The sequence below is a fragment of the Amphiura filiformis genome, chromosome 6 (genome assembly GCF_039555335.1).
Source record: "Amphiura filiformis chromosome 6, Afil_fr2py, whole genome shotgun sequence".
In the NCBI taxonomy this organism is placed as follows: Eukaryota; Metazoa; Echinodermata; class Ophiuroidea; order Amphilepidida; family Amphiuridae; genus Amphiura; species Amphiura filiformis.
Window position 1 is genome coordinate 29695513 of NC_092633.1, and position 20896 is coordinate 29716408.

Genomic DNA, 20896 nt, shown 5'->3' on the forward strand with positions numbered 1-20896 from the left:
ATTTATTTTACAATAACGTTTAAAAATGTTGTTGTAATGTTGTTGTTTTTCAAACAAAATTTCACAATAATGTTATTTAAAAACTTTTGACCAAAACTGGGCCAAAACAAAAAGGTTTGGTGTTTGGGGTAATAGTATGTACAACCACCATGACCACGAATTAAATAACTTCTGCGTATTATGAACGTGAGATCTTCTAACATGTTTAATGACACAAGGGTGTCATCTGCTTTGTTTAACAACTTGTTATGCAGCAGTTATTTTGAAATTTTGAAGGCTTACTTAATTTCAAAGCTGTAAACCAATATACCGTGTTTAAATTCACATTATGGCTTGCTTTCGGATTGCATTGATACTCTCATCATATTTATGTTACAGATTTGCACAAATTGGCGACATTTTTACGATCCCGATTCGGGTATATCCCTTTATAAATGGGGAATAGGGACCGAACCCGGGGTCTTGGATATCATTGGACCGATAGAAGTTTCTCGAGCGAAACATACATACTGTGGAAGAGTGACACTTCAGCATAAGGTCACATACTATGCCACGCTGGTAGCAATTCACGGTGGAAATGATAAGTTGAATGTTACAGAGTCTTCCAATGGAGGTATATTTGTTGTTGGACTCAATAAAATGTTTCACATAATAATTGGTTATAACTTAATATGGCAGAAAAGAACTAACTATGTAGTGAAAGGCACACTCAACTAATTCACATTTGTTTTATACCTGGTTTTTTAATTATGCTTCGTTCAATGTGATTTTAAACGATGATTTTCCCACAGTCATAGTTGACCTGACTCCTCCAGAAGCAGGGATAATTATTGATGGATTGGACCCAGAGTTTCAAGATCTTGTTTATTCTTCCGAGACTGCCACAGTTACATCTCAATGGGTAGATTATACAGACCCAGAATCAGGAATTCGTGATTACAAGATATCTGTTTATAGGAAGCATGATATCAAGTAAGTGCAAATCAAAATTAGCTATAAATGAAAAAGAATGCAATTTAATCTTCACTTTAGTTGTAGGCATACGCAAATGCTGATAAGAAAGCGTTTTAATAATTGGCTTTCATTTTTAAATCAGTGGCACTCTTCCGAACGATTTCGAAGTCATTCACTCTCCTGAATCAGTGGGACCAAATACATCCTCCATCGAATGGCATCACTTCCATCTGCATCATAAGGACCAGGTGTACGTCTCCATGGAAACAATTAATGGTGCTCTTGAAAGTATACATAACAGATCCAATGGGTACCTTGTGGATTTGACAGCACCAAAATTAAGATATTTGGGAGATGGAGGAATTCACGGAGTGGACAGGGAATATCAGGTAAGGAACGTATTAAAAACATAGGGGTTACTTTACTGTTTAGACATTGGTGTTTTAGGGCCATACCCATTTTGTTTATGCGGTTGTGCAAAACAAAGGTTAAGGCCATAATATGTGATGTGGCTAACACGTCTCGCGCATGTGTATCATTGAATCAGTGATGTATAAACTGTATGCATATCGCTATTCGTCTTACGTCTTATTTATACGTCTCAGCTGCGCGAAGCTCCTGCTCACTGCATTGTAGGAGCTGGAATCAAATGGCAATTTCTTCGTTTTACCTCATTTGTTTGGCTCGAAATTAAAAGGGGACAATGTGATCAGTGAAAACTAACATTTAAATATGAATCTATTCTTTATGCGAATCGCATAGTATTGCTTTACACCCATGGCCATTAAGAGCCCTTTCCGGATTCAGAGCCGCTTCCTGACATTGTCTGCTTCGACATCTTGATTGATTTTGATTTGTATGGTAAGATATGTTGCTTTTAATTTAGTTTTTAAGCTTTAAATTCTGGCACACCTCAGCTTATTTGTATCTTTTTATTTATTTCAGACTAATGCCAATACCATATCAGTCAACTGGGATTATTATGATGATGAGTCGGGTATAAATCGATTTGAAGTTGCGATCTTTGAGTTTCGTTTTGGAAGTAAAACCAAAATCTATCCGCAAGGTAAATGTTTTTTTTTACAATATTATTTTACGTATCTAAAAGTATAAAGTATGTTAAAAGCATGCAGGGGAACATTAGTTGTACATATTGTTTCCTTTATTTATTATTATTATAACCTTATTACTGTGATATTGAAGATCAAAATCCAAAAGGTTTTGTGGTCATCGACGACCCAGCTGCTTCTGGTCATACCCAAGATGATCTGATCTTGCACCAAGGAGCTACATACGTCACACTGGTAAAGTCTATAAACAATGCCAAACTAGTTGCTTCACATGAGACAACGGGAATCAGAGTGGACACCACACCACCGCAGGTATTCATTATTTTTATTGTTAATGTAAATGTTAATTCCATGAGACCAGTAAAGATACAGTAAAATAAGACAATATATGTATTTAATTTGGACATGTATTTTTGACGGCTACAGATGATATGTTGGAAACCTACGTGTACAATTTTACCAATCATGGCGACCATAGGTTATAATACTACTGATATGATAACTTGATAAGCATATTATTTAAGGGGAAGACAAATACAATGCGTGAGCAGTTTGACGATTTACATTTTGTAATGTCTTTTAAATAACAGATACAGTACGTACGTGCTGGTTCCATGGACGGCGAAGAGGAAGAAATTCACAATGGTTATGTGTATCAGAGTGATAAGAACGGTATACAAGCATCGTGGTTTGCAAGAGATGGTGAAAGTGGTATCTTTGCTTACTGGATAACCGTTACCTCAGATCTGGGTAAATTGCTTTTTTAATATATTTATCAATTTTCTTAAATATTGAGTTCACTGTATTACACTGAAATATCATGACATTACTGACCATGTTCATTAGAACATAATAGCAGATTATTCTTATTTCTAGTCCAATAAAACAGTACTCACTGTGGACGTTTCGAAGTCTTGCAGACTAATTTTTCTACACTATTGATGTTGTGACGATCTTCTGTTTACCACTGATGCTGGTTGCATCAAGAAGATCGTCGAAAACATGACTGGGTCTCTGTCATGATGGTATCTTGCTACCTGATCTCTATTGCCTCCTTTATCCGACTATCTGCCACTTTGCCCACTACCTTAGCCTCTTCTAGTTTATGATCGTTCTCCTGCACATGATCTGTAATAGCCGATTTATTGACCGTGGATTGTGATGCCATTCGCCCGGGGGGAATCGCCCCTGCCTTCTGTCTTCTTCCATTCTCTTGCCGAACTTCATTCCCGTTTCTCCTACATACGTTGAAGCACAGTTCTTGCATGGAATAGCGTAAATGACATCCGTGGAAGCTCGTGAAGTTCATATCGTTATGAATTCGGCAGAGTGACTAATCGAGAATTTTGAGTAAATTGAGTTATTGTATGCTTGTGATTATGTTTCAGATGATCTTTTATTTCCACCAAAATTAATTGTAAATATTACTCCCTGACGTAGATATCGAAATTTTGATTTGGACGAATCGCACCTGAGTGCAATTAATGAATTCGACCAAAAGACGAATCGTATACTTAGCTGTACAAATCCGGTTGAACTGTAGTATTGTATAGCTGAAAACCCCGAAATTTCTATATTAAGTGTCCTATACTATTATATTTGATACCAATGGATAGCTATAGGTATCTTCTATCCAGTGATACCAATATAAGTACAAACATTATCCACATGATATCGCTATGGCTTAACAATGTGAGTGCGCCCTCGTAAAATCCCAAAAATTGTATGCAAAATAATAGGTCAATATTGTTATTTCTGGTTTAAAATTCTTGGGTTTTGCTAAATATTACAGGGACGACTATTTTATAACTTGTATATCAAATGTAAAATCTACAGCTTTTGTACAATCAGTAATTTCTACACGAAAGCCCCAAATCAAGAATGCGTGCTATGGTTTACACGTAGTTGAATGCGTATTCGACCTCGTATACAACTATTTGCGCAGCGGTAGAGACATTTTGGATTCAGCATAAAGCCGAATAGCTGTAAATACCCGTTTTGAGGGATGATATCGATTCAGGGGCGTAGCCAGCCCTCTTTGCCAGGGTGGGCAAGGTTCCCAAAATTTCCCCCAAGTTAATAATTAAATAGAGCGAAGCGACCACTGGCGTGGGGTCCAGGTGGGGGTCCAGGGGGCGGAGCCCCCGGAAGCTCATGGGTTGTGGGCATTTTTATACCATTAAGTGAAGCCTCCTTGCATACATTTGTAAAAATATTGCTATGTAAAAAATGTAAATTTTTTATTTTAGAATTATCTGAAAGGAAACAAAAATGAATTTACAATGTAAGAACAATACAATAAAACAATACTGATTTTCTTGAGTGGATTTAACAAGTTGTTTCATTCACTAATTACATTCACTAAATTATTTCTCCCTTCTACCCTTCGTTCTCTTTCCTTCTTCTTTACATTCTTCAATTTCAAATCACTCAAATCACTTCCTTAAATTCCCTGTCCTTCTCCATATTCTTCAAATTCTTCCCCTTTCTTACACTCCTTCCCCCTGTGCATGAATTGCTTCCCCACAATAAACATGCAAGTTGTTGTTTTTCCCTTCTTTCATTCCCCTTTTCCTATTCCTTCCCCATCCCTCTTAGGATTCCCTTTTGTTTTTTCATTTCCCCTTTCCCCTTCTTTCTTGTTTCCTTTCTTTTTCCCTTCTTTCCTTTCTTGCCCTCTTTTTTTCCTTCTTTTCTTTTTTCTTTCCCCCTTTCCTTTCTCTTTTTCCCCTTCTCGCTCCAAAATTTCCCCCCAGATTTTTCCAGGGTGGGCGAGTCGCCCACCCTGCCCACCCCTAGCTACGCCACTGTATCGATTGTTTCAGAACATCTAATTATTGCAAATAATTCGTGCACATTCACTGCTATAATATACATTTCAAATGAGTGCTCAAGAATGTTCTCAATTTTTGGAAGGACGAATGGAATGGTACCAATATTTTCAAACGCCGTTTACTCAGAACAGCAATTTTGCGTATTCGGCACTCTGCCGTGTTCATAACGATATGATCTCGTTTATCTTTGGGATGAGCTAACATATTCCATAGAGCAAAATGAAAGGTCTAACTTTACCTTTTACTCATATCCTGAGAATATTTGCACTACTCTACCATTGAGTTTTGACCTTTTAAGGTTGATCTTATACCAGGGTATAGCATTGATAAGATAATTATTAGCTATTACTGTTTTAGCTTAAATAATGAGGAAAGATGGGCCAGGATATGTCATGTAGTGTTTAAATTGTTCTTTCACGTCAACATCGATGTCGTGTGATTTATGTTCTCCAGCTCAAGAGTATTATTGATAATCAATCTTGTTTCAGGAAGAACACGATTTTTCATCCCATTTGCAGTTTGTTGCATACATTCTTGCAGATGATCAAATAAAATCGCCTCTGTATTTATTACTTTAGATCTAAAAGATACTGCAACTTATCAAACAATGGGTAGTGATCACGATGGCTACGTTTCGGGCTTGAACCTTGCTCTCACTAATGGACGAACGTGTAACAATAATATATATACTCCAAACTGTCAACCTGTGTACTACGTCTGTGCAAAAGCCGAAAATGGGGCAGGGGCCTTCAGCACAGTGGAGTGCTCTTCACCAATTAGAGTTGTAGAAGATGATAAAATAGGTGTGTATGACAACACATTACCTTCAAATTATTTATTTATTTATTTATTTATTTATTTATTTATTTATTTATTTATTTATTTATTTATTTATTTATTTACTTTTATTTATTTTATTTTTTTTATTTATATTTATTTTTTAAAGATTTTTTTTCATTTACTCATTCATTTTCTACTATATCTAAACCACTAATAGTAATAGGAGTGATTGTGCAGTTTCAAATAATTTATTCATGCGAGAAGGTGAAAAATCCTATGGTATTCTGTAATAATTCTGACAACTTTCTTCTCAGGTTATGGAACTGATGGACCTGGCCTACCAGTAATGCACGAAGAGAATGATTTGCTCATGGATGTTGATGCACAAATTTCTACAACCACGGTTACTGTACAATTTACAGGGTTTGAAGTTAGTAACATGCTACTTTGTTTACATCATGCATGCTGAGAGCGAGTTAATGATACACCTAAATAATTCGTTCAGTCAATGAGGCCAAAGCGCGATTCAAATTAAAGCTCGTCGTGGCAACATGAATATCCCAAATTCCCCGGACCGACTCATACCGAAATCAGATCGGAATTATAATCATTAATTCCAAAACCAACGAGGCCGGTTCGGGAGCATAGCAAACAGGTGGACAAAGTCTAGGGGCCCCGAGCAAAAACGAATAACAAAAATATGAAATGTTAAAAGTGGCTCGCACTGTTCCTTGTCCATGGGCCCCGAGGATCTTGTTACGCCCCTGCATATCGCCAGGTTGGGACTGATTGGGAGATGTTTAAGAGTATTTAAACGAATAACCAAACGGTATAGGGGTGTAGGTAGGTATAGATGTCATTTTCTTCGTCATATAGATAATCTCATAACTTTCTCATCCCATCTTTAGCAGCACTGGCAGTAAGATTAATCTGAAATGGATATATCCCACACATAGTGGGTTTTTTCTGGTTTACAACATTTTGTATTTGTATGGCGGGTAGGTGTGTTTTTCATGATAGTTTTTATAGTGTTTACAAACTTTTATATGCCTACTTTTTATTTTTACGTTGAAATAATTATATTTTTAGAGTAAGCTCAATGGCCTCTCCCATTATGAATGGGCCGTTGGCACTGAGCCGGGAAAAGAAAATGTGCAAGCCTTTACGAACGATGGTATTGTGTTTGGAGATAAAACTGGCGAATCTGGACCAGGTAGGACATCGGTTGCTTATTATAAAACATGTGGCCATGAGTCTTATACTTGGACCCCTAAAATGCTGGTGGCGTGACATTTTTGTTGACAAACTGAAATAATATTTTCAAAATGAAGATGAATACTTGCACCCTTTATAAAGCTTAGGTCTTTCGTTTTAATTTTACACCAAAACCAGGATTTTCCATTGATGCTAATTAATGTTATGATCAATTAAGCTACGAACTTGTAAATTCACTGTAAATTGGTTGACACGGATTGGTAAACACGGTACCATAGAATGTCAATGGAAAATGTTCATAACGATTTGCAGTAACTGAATAATTATATACGTCTATGTCTTTTCTCATAGGCTTCTATAATGTCAAAGAATCAATTTTCAGAATTGCAAGTAACTAGTGTAATATTCTTTTTAATTTTTGCGTATATCTTTGCATTCATACGTAAAGATTGTCCATATTGAAACGTGTGAGATACTTTCCGCATAAAAATGACATTGCTATTTCCCATTTCCCATTCGCACGTTTAACGTTGAAATATGCTGATTTTTACGGCATGTCGAGGTTTGTGCAACGCAAGTAATGATATTATTGATGTAGTGGGCCTTGATCTTCTAAAATATATGTCTTTTTCTTAAAATGTTTTGCGGGGATCTTTTCCCAAACTGAGCATTTTTACTACCGTTTGACGTCACAGATTATTCGTCAATTGTTTTGTTATTCTAAATATATATACTTCTTTATATATATATACTTCTTTAGATTAAGGTTTCTATAATTTCTATAATTTCAGGGTTTAGTGCAAAGTCTTGTGATTTTGTCAACTCTGTCCCTTTAATTTTGCTACCCTGCTTCATTATGTCATTTATTAAGCAAAAAACGAAAGGGCTGGTCATGGAAATAATAAAATCCTGAAAATGTATATAAATAAGAGATATGTGATTTCATATAGAATCTATCAATTATTCAAAACATGGTTGACGATCAATAGGCATAATAAGATAAGGCGATTTATTATCAGTATTTCTATATCATTATCATTCATCAGTAATTGTATGTACTTAACTTAGTTTTCCTACATTTCAACAGGCTTAGCGGGACATGGAAAGGCACAGTCTTTACTTCCTTTGGAGCACAGCAAAACATATTACAGTACAATCCGTGCCATCACTGGAAAAGGACATGTCCTTGAAGCAGTCACAGATGGTGTTACTGTAGATAGAACATCACCTAGTGTTCACATCATGGACTACGCTGGTGTGGATAGCAGCGGTGGTACGTTGGTAAGTTTGAATATGAACTTGAACCATGATACCGATGGAGTTATTATACAAATCGCTGACTTCCATTTTGCTTACAAAACAACTTCATTAAATAAATTTGATGTTGATGAAAAAACATCAACTTTCCATCTAAAACATCAAATTCGTGTGACAACGAATGTAACGGTGCTAACGTTTCAATTATACAGGTACTTGGGGGTACAAAGCTCTATCATGATGACGCTAATACACTAACAGCAATGTGGAATACTACTGAGAAAGAGTCTACGATACATAATATGTATTACAGTGTTGGACAGTATCCAGGAGGGGCAGGCACCCATCAAGTAATGTGGACAAATAATTCCAACATTCCACCTTCAGAAATCATGGCAGCCGATGACGGTGATTAATTTCATACGATAATTTGTTAAAGTACAATATTCTCCTTATGGTCACATAGAAGTAAATCGAACCTTCGCCCAAATAATGTCAAGTCTTTAAAAGCCATTTTAATAACTAAAGCTTGTATTGGTTGACGTTATTGTAATGCGTATCAAAACCATTTTGCTGTTTCCAATACCCACGTTAGGGCACTTAACGCGAATCACGTAGCCAATTTCATAGGTGCTGTTTATAATCTGATCGTTATTGGTCATTATGCTGGAATCACAATGTCATGTGCAGTGATAAACATGTCATAAAAATAATCTTTGAAGACCATGACATTAAAGTTTCAAAATGAAATATTATTTTTCACTCAAAGGTTCACCAGGGCAACAATTTGAATACAATTAAGTGCAGAATATGACAGTGTGTAGAACATAATGGCATTCATTTCTCAATAGTACTCTGACACTGCTGTAACTTTATATAATTACTTTTTAGGTCTACCGAATTTCTTGTCGATAGCAGCTCTTAATACAGTCGGTCTTACAGGTAAAGTCATCTCGACAAGTTTGACTATAGACACTACTTCACCAGTCCAAGGCATGGTAAGAATTCCAACAAAATATAAAAATGTACATGGTTTCTTTAATAATAACGTGTTCGTACGTTTATTCTTCTCTACATTGAAACAATAATTGATGCACCGTCTTTATTCTATTTAGGTTGAATGCCCAAAATACTTATCAGCTAACGACCTCCTACAATGCAGCATCTTTGGGTTCCACGATCCTGAATCAGGCATTAATCATTGCAAGTTTTTCGTTGGCACCGAAGAAGGGTACCACGATGTATACGAGTCTCCAAAAATTGATGGATGTGGAACCAGCTTCGGTGTTCCAGGTAAAATTGTCATCAAATTTAAATGGTGTTATAGAGACAGTTTCTGTGTTGGATTGTAGTAATTCCATATCATAGAGCGAAGACAGAAAAACTTTTTTGTCATTTAGTGTCTTTACAACATAAATATGCAGTTTCATCGATTTGGAAATTAAAGGCATTTTTCTTTTCTTACCGCCTCGGAATAGGAAACTAGATAGACGACGCCTAATAATATTACTGAAAAGGCATCAAAACTGAGATTTAACAAAAAGGCATCAAAACTGAGATTTAACAACTATTTTACTCTGATATTTTCTGCATTTGATATTAGGTCTCAATCTGCAGCACAACAAATATTATTATGTAACCATTGAGGCCTCGAATAAAGTGGGTCAACAAGTGAGAGCCTATTCAGATGCCATCATCATTGATAATACTCATCCCATTAGTGGAGCAGTGGTTGAATTGTCATCTGAGTATTATATAAATGACACTGTTGGTTCTAGTCCATGGGAGAGTGTCAATTGCACAGATTTTAATCGTAAGATCAGCTTTCATTCATGAGTCGTTGATGATGTTATGTTATGTTATTAGTCAGTTTTATTAGATGGATACAAACCCTGGGTTCTCCGGCAGTTCCATAAGACCCACATTTGGATCATTCTTCAGTTCATTGAGCCTCAAACTCTGACAATTGTAGCTCTTAAGCTCAAATTTTGACAAATTTGGAATGTTTTAGTTCCACAGCCTATATTAGTTAACTAGACCCCCCCAATGTTGAAATTTCAGTTCATCGTTTTGCCCGAAAATCAGTTCTCAGTTCCCAAAATTCGGCGTTTCGGGCCGCACACCCCTACCAAATTTTAAGTTGAGTGCCCCCGGATACAAAACTCTACCATGTGTACGGTAACGGTTTGGTGAATATATTATTACCATGGAAAATGCCTATCCCCGGTTGGGAGCAGGGGAAAACGCGATGATGCTGATGCATAATATTCCAGAACTGAGTGGTGAATAATAGGCGTCGTGGTGATTTCTGTTGAACTTGATTGAGTAATCTCAACAAGCGTTGAATTTTAATTCAACGCTTAAAAGTAATACTTAATCACTCATGTTCACTGTACTTAAAAGTAACTTACGTATCCACAACAAAACTAAATAAAAATTAATTATTCCGTAAAATGTTCTTCAAAGTGAAGCGTTGAGAGTTGCTTTTTAGTTAATTGATATTCTGTCATATGACCATTGCTTTCTACCACGTGGAGTTAAACATCATTTTTACTCAAGTCATTTTTACTTTTGATCAGTCGACAGTGAATGTGAGCTGCAGGCTTATAAAAAACCAGTAAAGAAGCTTAACATTCTTAATGTGTAAATCTCATTTCACCCGAGTTTGTTGATGTAAGATTCCACTTCTGGCATGAATTTTACCTTCAAATGTTTTTGATTGTAGAGTGCTTGACTTACGACACACCTTGCTTGCAATCAGTATCTGAAGTAGCCATCGCTTGGCAGCCATTTACAGATCCAGATTCAGAAATTATAAGGTAACATTACAATAGCAGTATTATAAATATTGAGAGATTACTCTAATCATGCCATGATATGTCATATATATTCTTACTCTTATTCCTACCAAATCGTATGCCGCGCTGCAAAAAGCACATAGCGTCTTACAAATGCGACAGAGACTACAAATAAATTGCTAGAATTATCATTATCATTATTATTAAGTATTTAGCATACGAAAAAACAATGTGTACCCGTATTGAAACATCCCCATTTCTTACATGTATTAGATATGACATTGGGTTAGGGACGGCACCTGGAGGTTCACAACTCGTAGATTTTTACGAAGTTCCAGTAGATGTAACGAAAGCGATTATTACCAATGTGGATTTAACAGATGTCAGAAAGGTAATGTTAATATTTATCCCCCTCTTTTTCCTCTCTCCTTTCCTCTACCGAGGATGAATTATATTGATTGTTGTATAGTGTTTGTTAAGACAAAGATTACATTGCAAAATACATTTCACACCACATCGGTTAAGACTTTGTTATTTTAATGTTTCAGCCAATTGGTGTAATATTCACACTAATTCATTTTAAATCTGACATCTTTTTCCCCAAAGGTGTATGCTACAGTACGTGGTTACAACTCTGCCGGTCTGTCTAGTATTGCAATCACCAATGGTGCCTATATTAGTAGATATGGTGCTGGTCTTCCTCCGATGAAACCGATTGTTGTCAGAGATGGATACTTGGATGACAAAGACCTCTCAAAAGACATGTAAAGTTGTCGTTGTTTCTGCCACTGCTTTTGTTTCCCGTTTTGTTTGCATTCTTGTATTTAAAAGTTTGATTAATGAAATTATTAACCTTCCCTTAACCGACTCAACTCTTAATCAATTGTATGCAAACCTATCTTGTATTTTTCTTTCGTGATGTTTGTTTCAGGGATTTCCAGACATCTTTGGACCACCTAAGTGCATCCTGGGATTTCTCCGGTGAACCATGTCCAGCTGCTGAATATGAATGGGCAGCATTTAGAATAGATGGGCAGGTATATCAGCCTTGGATCAATGTTGGAAGTGAGTTTGCAAACGTATGAACTTTCAAAGTCCAACCTAACTTTATCCTCATCTACTCCTCATGCTCTAGACCGAAGCAACTGATCTGTTTTACCTTCCTGGAAGGTTCCCAGATCTAACCGCAAGAGATCATTATTAACTCCTTTATTGCCGGCAGATGGATTGCTCTTCCTGAACTTTCCAACCAGGCTAATCAAAGTAACCCCATTCTTCTAAAATATTGGACTTGGTCAGTCAGGCAAGAGGACTTTTAAATATAAATCCCAGTTCCACTCACTAAACGGAACGGGATCATTTTTAAAAGAGCTTGGCACCACTTCTGAGGCGCGTAACCTAGGTTTGGTTGGGAAGCGAAATAATGCACGTAGGCTATATAGATGACAATGCTATCGAAAATTGCATGATTTATATGGTGTTTTGGGATATAAACTCAAACTTGATGCGTGATGGACAGAGACTCATATTTTAACGAAATCGTTATTTTATTATTAGCTGTGGGCGGGTCTGTGCTCAATTATCAGTATAGACTACTATAGAGCCACTAAATGAAAAATTGTAACACTCTAATATAATGCATTTCGAACTTATCATTTGTTCTTAATTCTAATTCCCACGATTAACAGGCTCATATTTTTCACGAAATCGACATCTAAGATCATGCATTTCGAAATTATCCTTTGTTCTTATTTACCTCACAATTAACAGCGAGAACTGCAGTCAGCTCAGATAGTATAATGATGACGGATGGCGAGACATATTACACTGTTGTTAAAGCTACAAATCTGATCGGCTTTACAATGATTCAGAGGTCAGATGGTGTCACTGTATATCGGAAACCGTTAATTCCAGGCATTGTATATGACGGAGACTTAATAGGCCGTGATCTCGACTACCAGTTGTCGGTTGATACTGTTTCTGCCAATTGGGATGGATTTGGAGGATCTGATGATGATGTGTTGGAGATGGTAGAACACACGGGTCAGTGAATAGTAGATCTTGTCAAAGCTGTTGTGTTGTGTTTGATATGCCTAAATCAATTGAAAGAGATGTATACCATGTCGTAATGTTTTCTTAATGTTTCATTTATACTGCATCCTTTAATCACTACGTGTTTAAAATTCGTAATAAAAGGAACCTTCTTAATAGTCCTATAACCACTTCAAGGCATTTTAATGAAAATGGCTTGCTATCTCTGCATGGTACATAATTCCAAAAAACGTGACAGACAATGACCAAGTCATATTCACAAATGATGAAGGGGAGCAACGGAAATTTGACTGAAGCGGAATGGGCTATTCCAGATGTATTCCGCACCCCCCCTATGGAAGACACTTCCGGAATTCGGGGCTAAATTGACAGCCGGAATTCACATGTCAGGAAAACCCCATGGAAGACCCTGCCGGAATTGTGGTAATATGGCCAGCCGGAATTCAAGTAAATGTAAATGTCTTCCATAGGGTTCCAGCTCCTGCCGGAATATTCCAGATGAATTCCGCCCCCCCCCCCATGGAAGACACTTCTGGAATTGGGGGTCAAATTGACAACCGGAATTCAACCCTCAGCAAAACCCCATGGAAGACACAACCGGAATTTGTGCAATTTACAAATTTACCTGCTGGAATTTTGATATTTCAATTTAGACACATCCAAAATGGACAGCCGGAATTCAACCCTAGCAAAACACCTAAAACCGGAATTTGTACAATTTATTGATTTACCTGCTGGAATTTTGATGTTTGAATTTGGATATCAAAAATTAGGGCTGAAATTTACAGTCGGAATTGATACAATTTACCTGCTGGAATTACTATAGTTTGATTTAGACTCATCTGAATGGACCCTCATTATGATTTTGACCTGGGGGTTACTTCAAAATGAAATGGCTTGGTGTTGCAGTATTAAGGGCTGTGCAATAAATGCTTGCCCCCCCCCCCCCTCGGCCTGTCAAAAATTGAGCAAAATCGAGCCTGAGCAAAATGTAAAAAAATATGGGGTCATTGGGTGAGAGATGGATGGTTTAGGGGGAGATTTGGGTGAGAACATGAGAACATATAGACTGTAGAGGGTAATGCATAAGAATGTCTTGAACATGATGGCTTTGTTATTTCAAAATAAGTAACAAAATCAGTGATTAATGAAAGTTGCTAAACAAATTGAAAAAGAGGTCTTTGGGTGTGAACCCGGGGGTGTGAGAGTTGTGCTTAAATGCAGAGTTTTAGGTGACACCCTATACGGTGTCACCTCCAAAGTGGGAGTGCCCCCCTTTGCTCCCATTCAGATCATAGAATGTCTGTCTTTTGCTCCAATTCAGATCATAGACCGTATAGAAATAGAGTCTATGTTCAGATTTATTGGATTTAGCAGGGATTTTGATAGTTATTTAATATTCACTTAGTTTTTTTTCTTTGTGATTTAGCTAGCTTCTTGGGATTTTTTATACTAAAATTTCACTGGCATGGTAACACATAATAACAAAAACACATCCTGTTGCAGACCATTGATCAGCGCGCAGTATGTGGTGCATGTTTTAAAAATAAAAATACATATAGGCCTATGAAATTAAATCATAAAATATAAATGAATGCATAATAAGTTAATTGATTAACTTTATTATTTAACGAAATTAACTAGTAAAACAAAACAAACCCCCAAAACATGTTTTTGTTCCTTTTGTTCAGTGTAATTTTCAACAAGTTTTGTGCTTGCACTCTGAAGCATAGACTGTATTTCTACAGTCTATATGTAATGATTGAAGAAGCCTTTTGGTTTCAAGAACAGAAATTTGCAAAAATATATTATGCCACATAAATTTACACTTCATAATTTATAAATAGAAAAGACCAGTGAACAAGGTGAGGTGTAAACCGAGATACACTATTACATAACCCCATAGACCATGTCTGATATAGTCTATAACCTTGACCAGTCGGTCCTCTATTGCAAGTATTGGAGTTTTGTGTCTTCTACAGAATCTGCTTTATTTATCCTACAGCACATATAAATTCTCATTCACTCTAGGATTTTCAACTGGCTATCATTTCAGCCTTGTGTCTCATAGTCATAAGCTTGCAACATGTTTTTACTGGTTTTAAACCAGTACAAAAATGATATTAAATACTGATACTGATTTCACTGATTTTAGACCTTATTATTTTTCTTAATATAAATATAAAAATAGTCAGTTTTATATTAACATGTGAATTTCAAACTTAACAAATATGCCCATTTCTTCTGAATTGATTTCTACTGATTTCTATATTCATTGTTGCTGTTAGATTTAATTGAATGTAAAAAAAACGGGCAAAAAACAAAAAGCATGGAACTTGCTGAAATATGAAAATCAAAAAATTCAACACTACATGATCAAATATTTTTATATCAAAAAGTTGAGAACAAAATCCACCATTCATGGGTGTTTCCATAACCTGACCACCTTTTCTGACTACCTTTTCTGACTACCTTTTCTGACCACCATTCTTCATTTATTTCAAGAAATTGGAGATATAGGTCAATTTGAAACCAGTTTTTAGCTATATATAAAGTTTTATGGTAGTGAACTTGCCTTTTCATTGAAGTTTTTGGTTTTTTGCTCTGAGGTGAGATGAATATACCTCTCTAGCTTCCAACTGAGTTCATCAATTTAGATTTGCCACTAGTTTTTTCTCACGCAGTGAGGATGGGCTGACTTAGACCCGACCCTCCTGAACAGTACCTTAAAATATGGCTAGCATTTGAAAAGTTAAAATCATAACACTCAAGTTTAGGGAAGAGGCTGGTTAAAATATGACCCCGTCTCTTGCACAGAAATGTATACGTTAGCTCTTTTAAAAATGTGTACTGTGTGTGCAGAGTTAGTTGTGCAGAGTTGCTGATTGTGCTTCCAAGAAATGAAAACTATTGGAGCCAGTGATTGGCTCAGTTTTCTAGTTAGTTTAAAATGGCTGGTTTCTTTTAAAATGTTGTTGAAATTATGTATAATGTATTGAAAAACACTAAATAAGTATGCAATGAATCATTTCTATGAGTTTGACATGATTAACATGGGTATAATTTAGCTGATTTAATCGAACTACTTCAGGTGTCGAAACACAATACTGCAGCAGTTAAAGGTCTTTGCTGGAACTGGGCGCTGCACTCGGGCGGCGTAATATCTATGGTTAAATCCATTAGCTAGTGAACTTGGCCCAATTCATTGAACTTAATGGATGACCTTATAGGCAGAACTCACTCTCTTTCTAGCTGGCTTGTAGTTGTTAGATTAAAACACAGTATTATTGTACAACCTACACTTGACAACCAATTTTGTTTGGTACCAAGAGGTTTTAAGGCCTAAAGACTTGTATAGTATTGTTCATGTACTGAGTACATCATGGCTGGATACATAGGAAAAATGGTACAATTTGATAGTTCAGTGGAAGACTGGAAATCTTAATGTGGAACGTTTCAAACAATGTCTTATAGTTAACAGTGTTGTAAATGATAAGAAAGTAGCAGCTCTCACTTCAGCCTTGTTGGGCCAACGGTATACAAACTTTTAAAGAGTTTGACTGCTCCAACGGATCCAGCAACATTTGACCAATTATTTACGTTCAGATTTTGGAGATTTTCCCAATCAAGCCCTTTGTGATCGTCTGGTTTGTGATCTTCATGCAGAAAATATTCAAACAAAATGTCTAACAGAAAAAACATTAGATCTTCAAAAAGCATGTATTTAGAAGTAGTATATGTAAGCAATTATATTTGAATTTTTTTCATTTATCGTGTTTTTCCAAAATATTTGTAGTTGCCATATTATATGCTAAATTGCAAACCAAACCAACTGCCTTCTTACAATTTGCCGCAATTCTATCATGCAAAGAAAATATAGTAATGTTCACCAACTAATTCATAAAACATTTAAGCTCAGTCGTATCTGTAAAGTCTTTCATATCTTTTTGTACTTTAGGTGATTTTTACCTTTTGCACAGTAAATAAGTAGTTATTCCTAACATTCATCTCCTACTTCATATTCACAATATTGCTTTATACCTGTCTTCCTACACGTGAGCTTGTCCTTTTTAAGGACTCTTCTTGTTATACTTTAGTTTTCAGTGCTGTTTAATTTAATATTTTGCTATGTGTAACTAAGAGCAGTTTATCTGACATTCAATTGAAATGGATATACATGTAGTTGTAGGCACTTTCACAGTAAGGGGCATTCAATGAGAGAAAAAATATGGGGTCAATTGGTGAGAGCTTGATTTTGGGCATTCGGTGAGAGCAAAATGTAAAAAATATGGGGTCGTTGGGTGAGAACATGACCTTTAAAAATGGAGTCTTTGGGTGAAAGCTGAAACAGTATGTCACACAGAAACCTTGCACATTGAATTTCTAGCTCAAAATGGCTTCATGTAGCCCAGGCATGTAGCTTTGTTTTTTCAAAATAAGTAAAAAATATCAGTGATAAATGAAAGTTGCTGTTCAAATTGAAAAATAAGAGGTCTTTGGGTGACAGAGCATGTGTTCAAAAAACAATATGGGGTCTTTGGGTGACAGCGACGTTGAAAAGTGGGGTCTTAACAGCCCTACATACGCGTCACCTGCGAAGTGGGAGTGACTCCCCCTTTGAAGTTCATCGGCCTTTGCAATTAAACTGCAGAGTGGATTAATGAAAATGTACGCAAAATATGCAAATCAGATCATTAATATTCATGCATAAAAGCTGCAGAGTGGATTAATGGAAAATGCAGGCACATGTTGATGTTATGTGGAATCAATGTACGTTGTTTCAACTTTGAAATTGAATTTCAATGTTGTTTTAACATTGATGCACCATTGAAATCTCCGATCGCGCATATGTGTATATATGTAGGCCTACACTATGAAACTTGTGCCCCCCGACCTATGCAAGAGCTATGGTTGTGAAGTAAATGAAGCCATGTGTTTTACCAAATTATTTATCACAGAAAACCCTAATTTCATTTCTGGCTTTATATTGTAATAGGGCCTACCAGTAATAAGTTTTCAATTCCTGTTGTTTACTAAATTAAATAAAGTTACTTGTCTTCTGCAGTCTGTGTTCAAATCCTGGGGTTCAAATGGACAAGTTAATAATATATAGGCTTAAAAAGTTCATGCATGCCAATATTTTTTACTTTAGTAGATTTGACATTATTTGTGTGCTTACATTTTAATTATTCTGAACTTTTAGGCTATTCTGCTTTATTGAAATAGTTTAAAACCGTACATAAAAGTATCAGATGAAATTTTTAAACCAAATCTAAAATATCCATGAAAGTTCATTCTTCCTTGGTTTAAAATAAATGTTTTTACTTCCAAATTCTGTCTGCCCAGTAGCCTATACCAGATGGTATATACAGTTTAAAATATGCAAGGACATATGAATGTCTTGGCACCAAGGTCTTTCCTGGCAAATGTTGTTCCATGCATGTTCCATGTTTATTTTAATGATCACAATGACCCAACCCGGGGACCCAACACTCTCAATGCCAAATGTAACCAATTGGAGCTCAAATTTGACCCCAAATTGCAGAGTATGAGTTTTTGTGCTCAATACATTCAAAGGTCATTTTATGAATGTTCAAACATTCTGTGGTCAAAGAACTGTGTCCTGATCTATGAGAAAGTTGAGATTTAAGTTTGAGATTCTGTTTATATGAACATGTACAAGCAAAATATTCATGTACCAAGTATGTACCAGACAGACAGATACAGGTCTATGGACACACATACTAGTACATGATAGTAATCAAATAATTTTATTATAATTTGTAACATGCTTGAATACTGAAATAAAAAAAAAAAAATTGTTGTAACTTTATAGTTTTTAATATTACAAATTGACAAAACCGTTTGTTGTTTTTCTTGCGGGATTTAAAAAAAATTGCCAATGTTGTATTAAATTGTAGTTATCTACCAATTATTTGATAATGATATCAGATTGAACTAAATGTGATATTACAATTATTGAAATATGCTTGACAAGAATTTCCCTTTCTCAAACATATTTTAAGTTATATTCCTCTTATTGTTTTATGCCTTGCAGCACAATTTTGGTGTAGCAATGAAATGATAAAGGCCTTCAACAATTGATTTTGAGTGTACTGTTTCCCACTTGCATCCAAAATTGAGAATTGCTACATGTAGGCCTAAATGTTTAATTATTTTATTTTTATTTGACATTTTCTCTGTTAGATGACATTTTAATTACATTCATTTGCTACTTTCTTACCGGGCTTAGAACACCCCTGCATTATTATCAATGTATAAAATCAACCATAATTGCAATAAAATTAAATCCGCAGTTCCAAAATGTACTGTTGATATTGGGCTGTGACCACTTGTTTCAAAATAAAGAAAATAATACTTAATTAGCCCTAATAATAAGTTACCTCGTGCCTTTTTAAAATGTTAAACAGTAGGCCTAACCCCTATGCCAGTACTTGTAGTGTCAATGTCCATTTCCACAACAAAAACCTTAAGGGATGGGGTATGAATGTTTGGATAGTATTTATTTTGGGACATTAGAGCACATCAGACATATCGAAAATTTGCATTCTGAATACAAAGAATGTCCTTCTGATATCAAATAATTTTGATTTTTTGAAATTATCACTGTAATACACATTTTATGGCAAATGATTAAAAATTGATATTTTTGATATTTAACAGTACTCAAAGTAAACTTTATAAAGCTGATGATTTATACTTAAAGTGTTACAAGTGGGATGAAAAGCTGACGATCAATTGAAAATTTTGACCTTTCGTATTGAAGATATGAATTTTTTCCCCAAACACCAAAAAGAATTAAATCTTTTTGGGAAAAAAATCCGTATCTTCAATATGAAAGGTCAAAATTTTCAATTGATCGTCTGCTTTTCCTCCCAGCTACATACACTTTAAGAATATATCATTAGAATTATAAAATTTACTTTGAGGACTGTTATAAAAAATGTGAAAAATATCAAATTTTAATATAAATTTGTCATCAAATTTGTATTATATCGTGAATTTCAAAAATGAAAATTATTTGATATCAGAAAGACATTCTTCGTATTCAGAATGCAATTCGATATGTCTGATGTGCTCTCATGTCCCCACAAAATACTCTAGAAACGCTCAAAACGCTCATTCCAGATCCCTAAACTGGCTAAATATTAAAATTTGACTTTAATCGCTACTTAGGATAAGGATTTAGCTATGTTTCATGTGGCATAACAGGATAATATTTCTTTTATTTAAAAAAAAAATAGTTCTGTATTTTTCTGGAGTAGGGAGTAGAGGAAGAATACATCATAAGTTACATTCAAATCACACACCTTGCATGAGCACAGATTGTAGAAGCAAAGTACCAGTCTTGAGTCATGGATTCAGGAAGAAAGGAAGGCTTTAGGGAATGGGATGGAGGCCATTGGATCAAAATATGTTTCTAAGCTGAAAAACAAAAAATTTAGATTTTGAAGAGGATTTTGTATATTTATGGACTTCAAACTTAACAGGATATTAAATATAATGAAAAAATGTGTTAAATTAACTAAGAAATTCTATATTAAAAATGAAAAAAAAAGACAACTTCGCCACTTCGGCGGCCAAAAAAAAACATTGCCGCCATTGGCAGCAAAAACAATCTGCCTGATCATAACTCCCAAGCCCCCCTCTCCTATAATATGGTAACACCCATGAAGACACTAGACACATGCTAAAATAGCCTAAAGCATGTAGAAGTAGGCCTACATATTTTCTTTTTCTTTCTGTCTTTCTTTCTTTCATTCTTTCTTCTTTCCTTTCTATATATTTCATATTTCTTTATTTCTTTTATTTTGTTTTCTTCTTTCATTATTATTATTTTTTCCCCGTTTTTTTCCCTTTATTTTTTTCTTTCTCGTTTTTATATCATTATATATTTCAAACGTGCTTGTATGGC

At 35.4% G+C, this 20896-nt stretch overlaps 1 protein-coding gene across 1 annotated transcript in view; it reads left to right on the plus strand.

Annotated features, from left to right (window-relative positions):
* Positions 1-20896, plus strand: part of LOC140155240 (uncharacterized) — an 85398-nt gene that overhangs the window by 17745 nt on the left and 46757 nt on the right. Inside the window, 19 exon segments of the mRNA XM_072177994.1 lie at positions 379-613; positions 792-972; positions 1097-1343; positions 1900-2020; positions 2158-2336; positions 2615-2774; positions 5437-5661; positions 5953-6068; positions 6728-6851; positions 7941-8134; positions 8323-8518; positions 9002-9108; positions 9226-9403; positions 9714-9923; positions 10836-10929; positions 11182-11299; positions 11515-11672; positions 11840-11973; positions 12679-12951. Coding sequence (XP_072034095.1) covers positions 379-613; positions 792-972; positions 1097-1343; positions 1900-2020; positions 2158-2336; positions 2615-2774; positions 5437-5661; positions 5953-6068; positions 6728-6851; positions 7941-8134; positions 8323-8518; positions 9002-9108; positions 9226-9403; positions 9714-9923; positions 10836-10929; positions 11182-11299; positions 11515-11672; positions 11840-11973; positions 12679-12951 — 3250 coding nt within the window.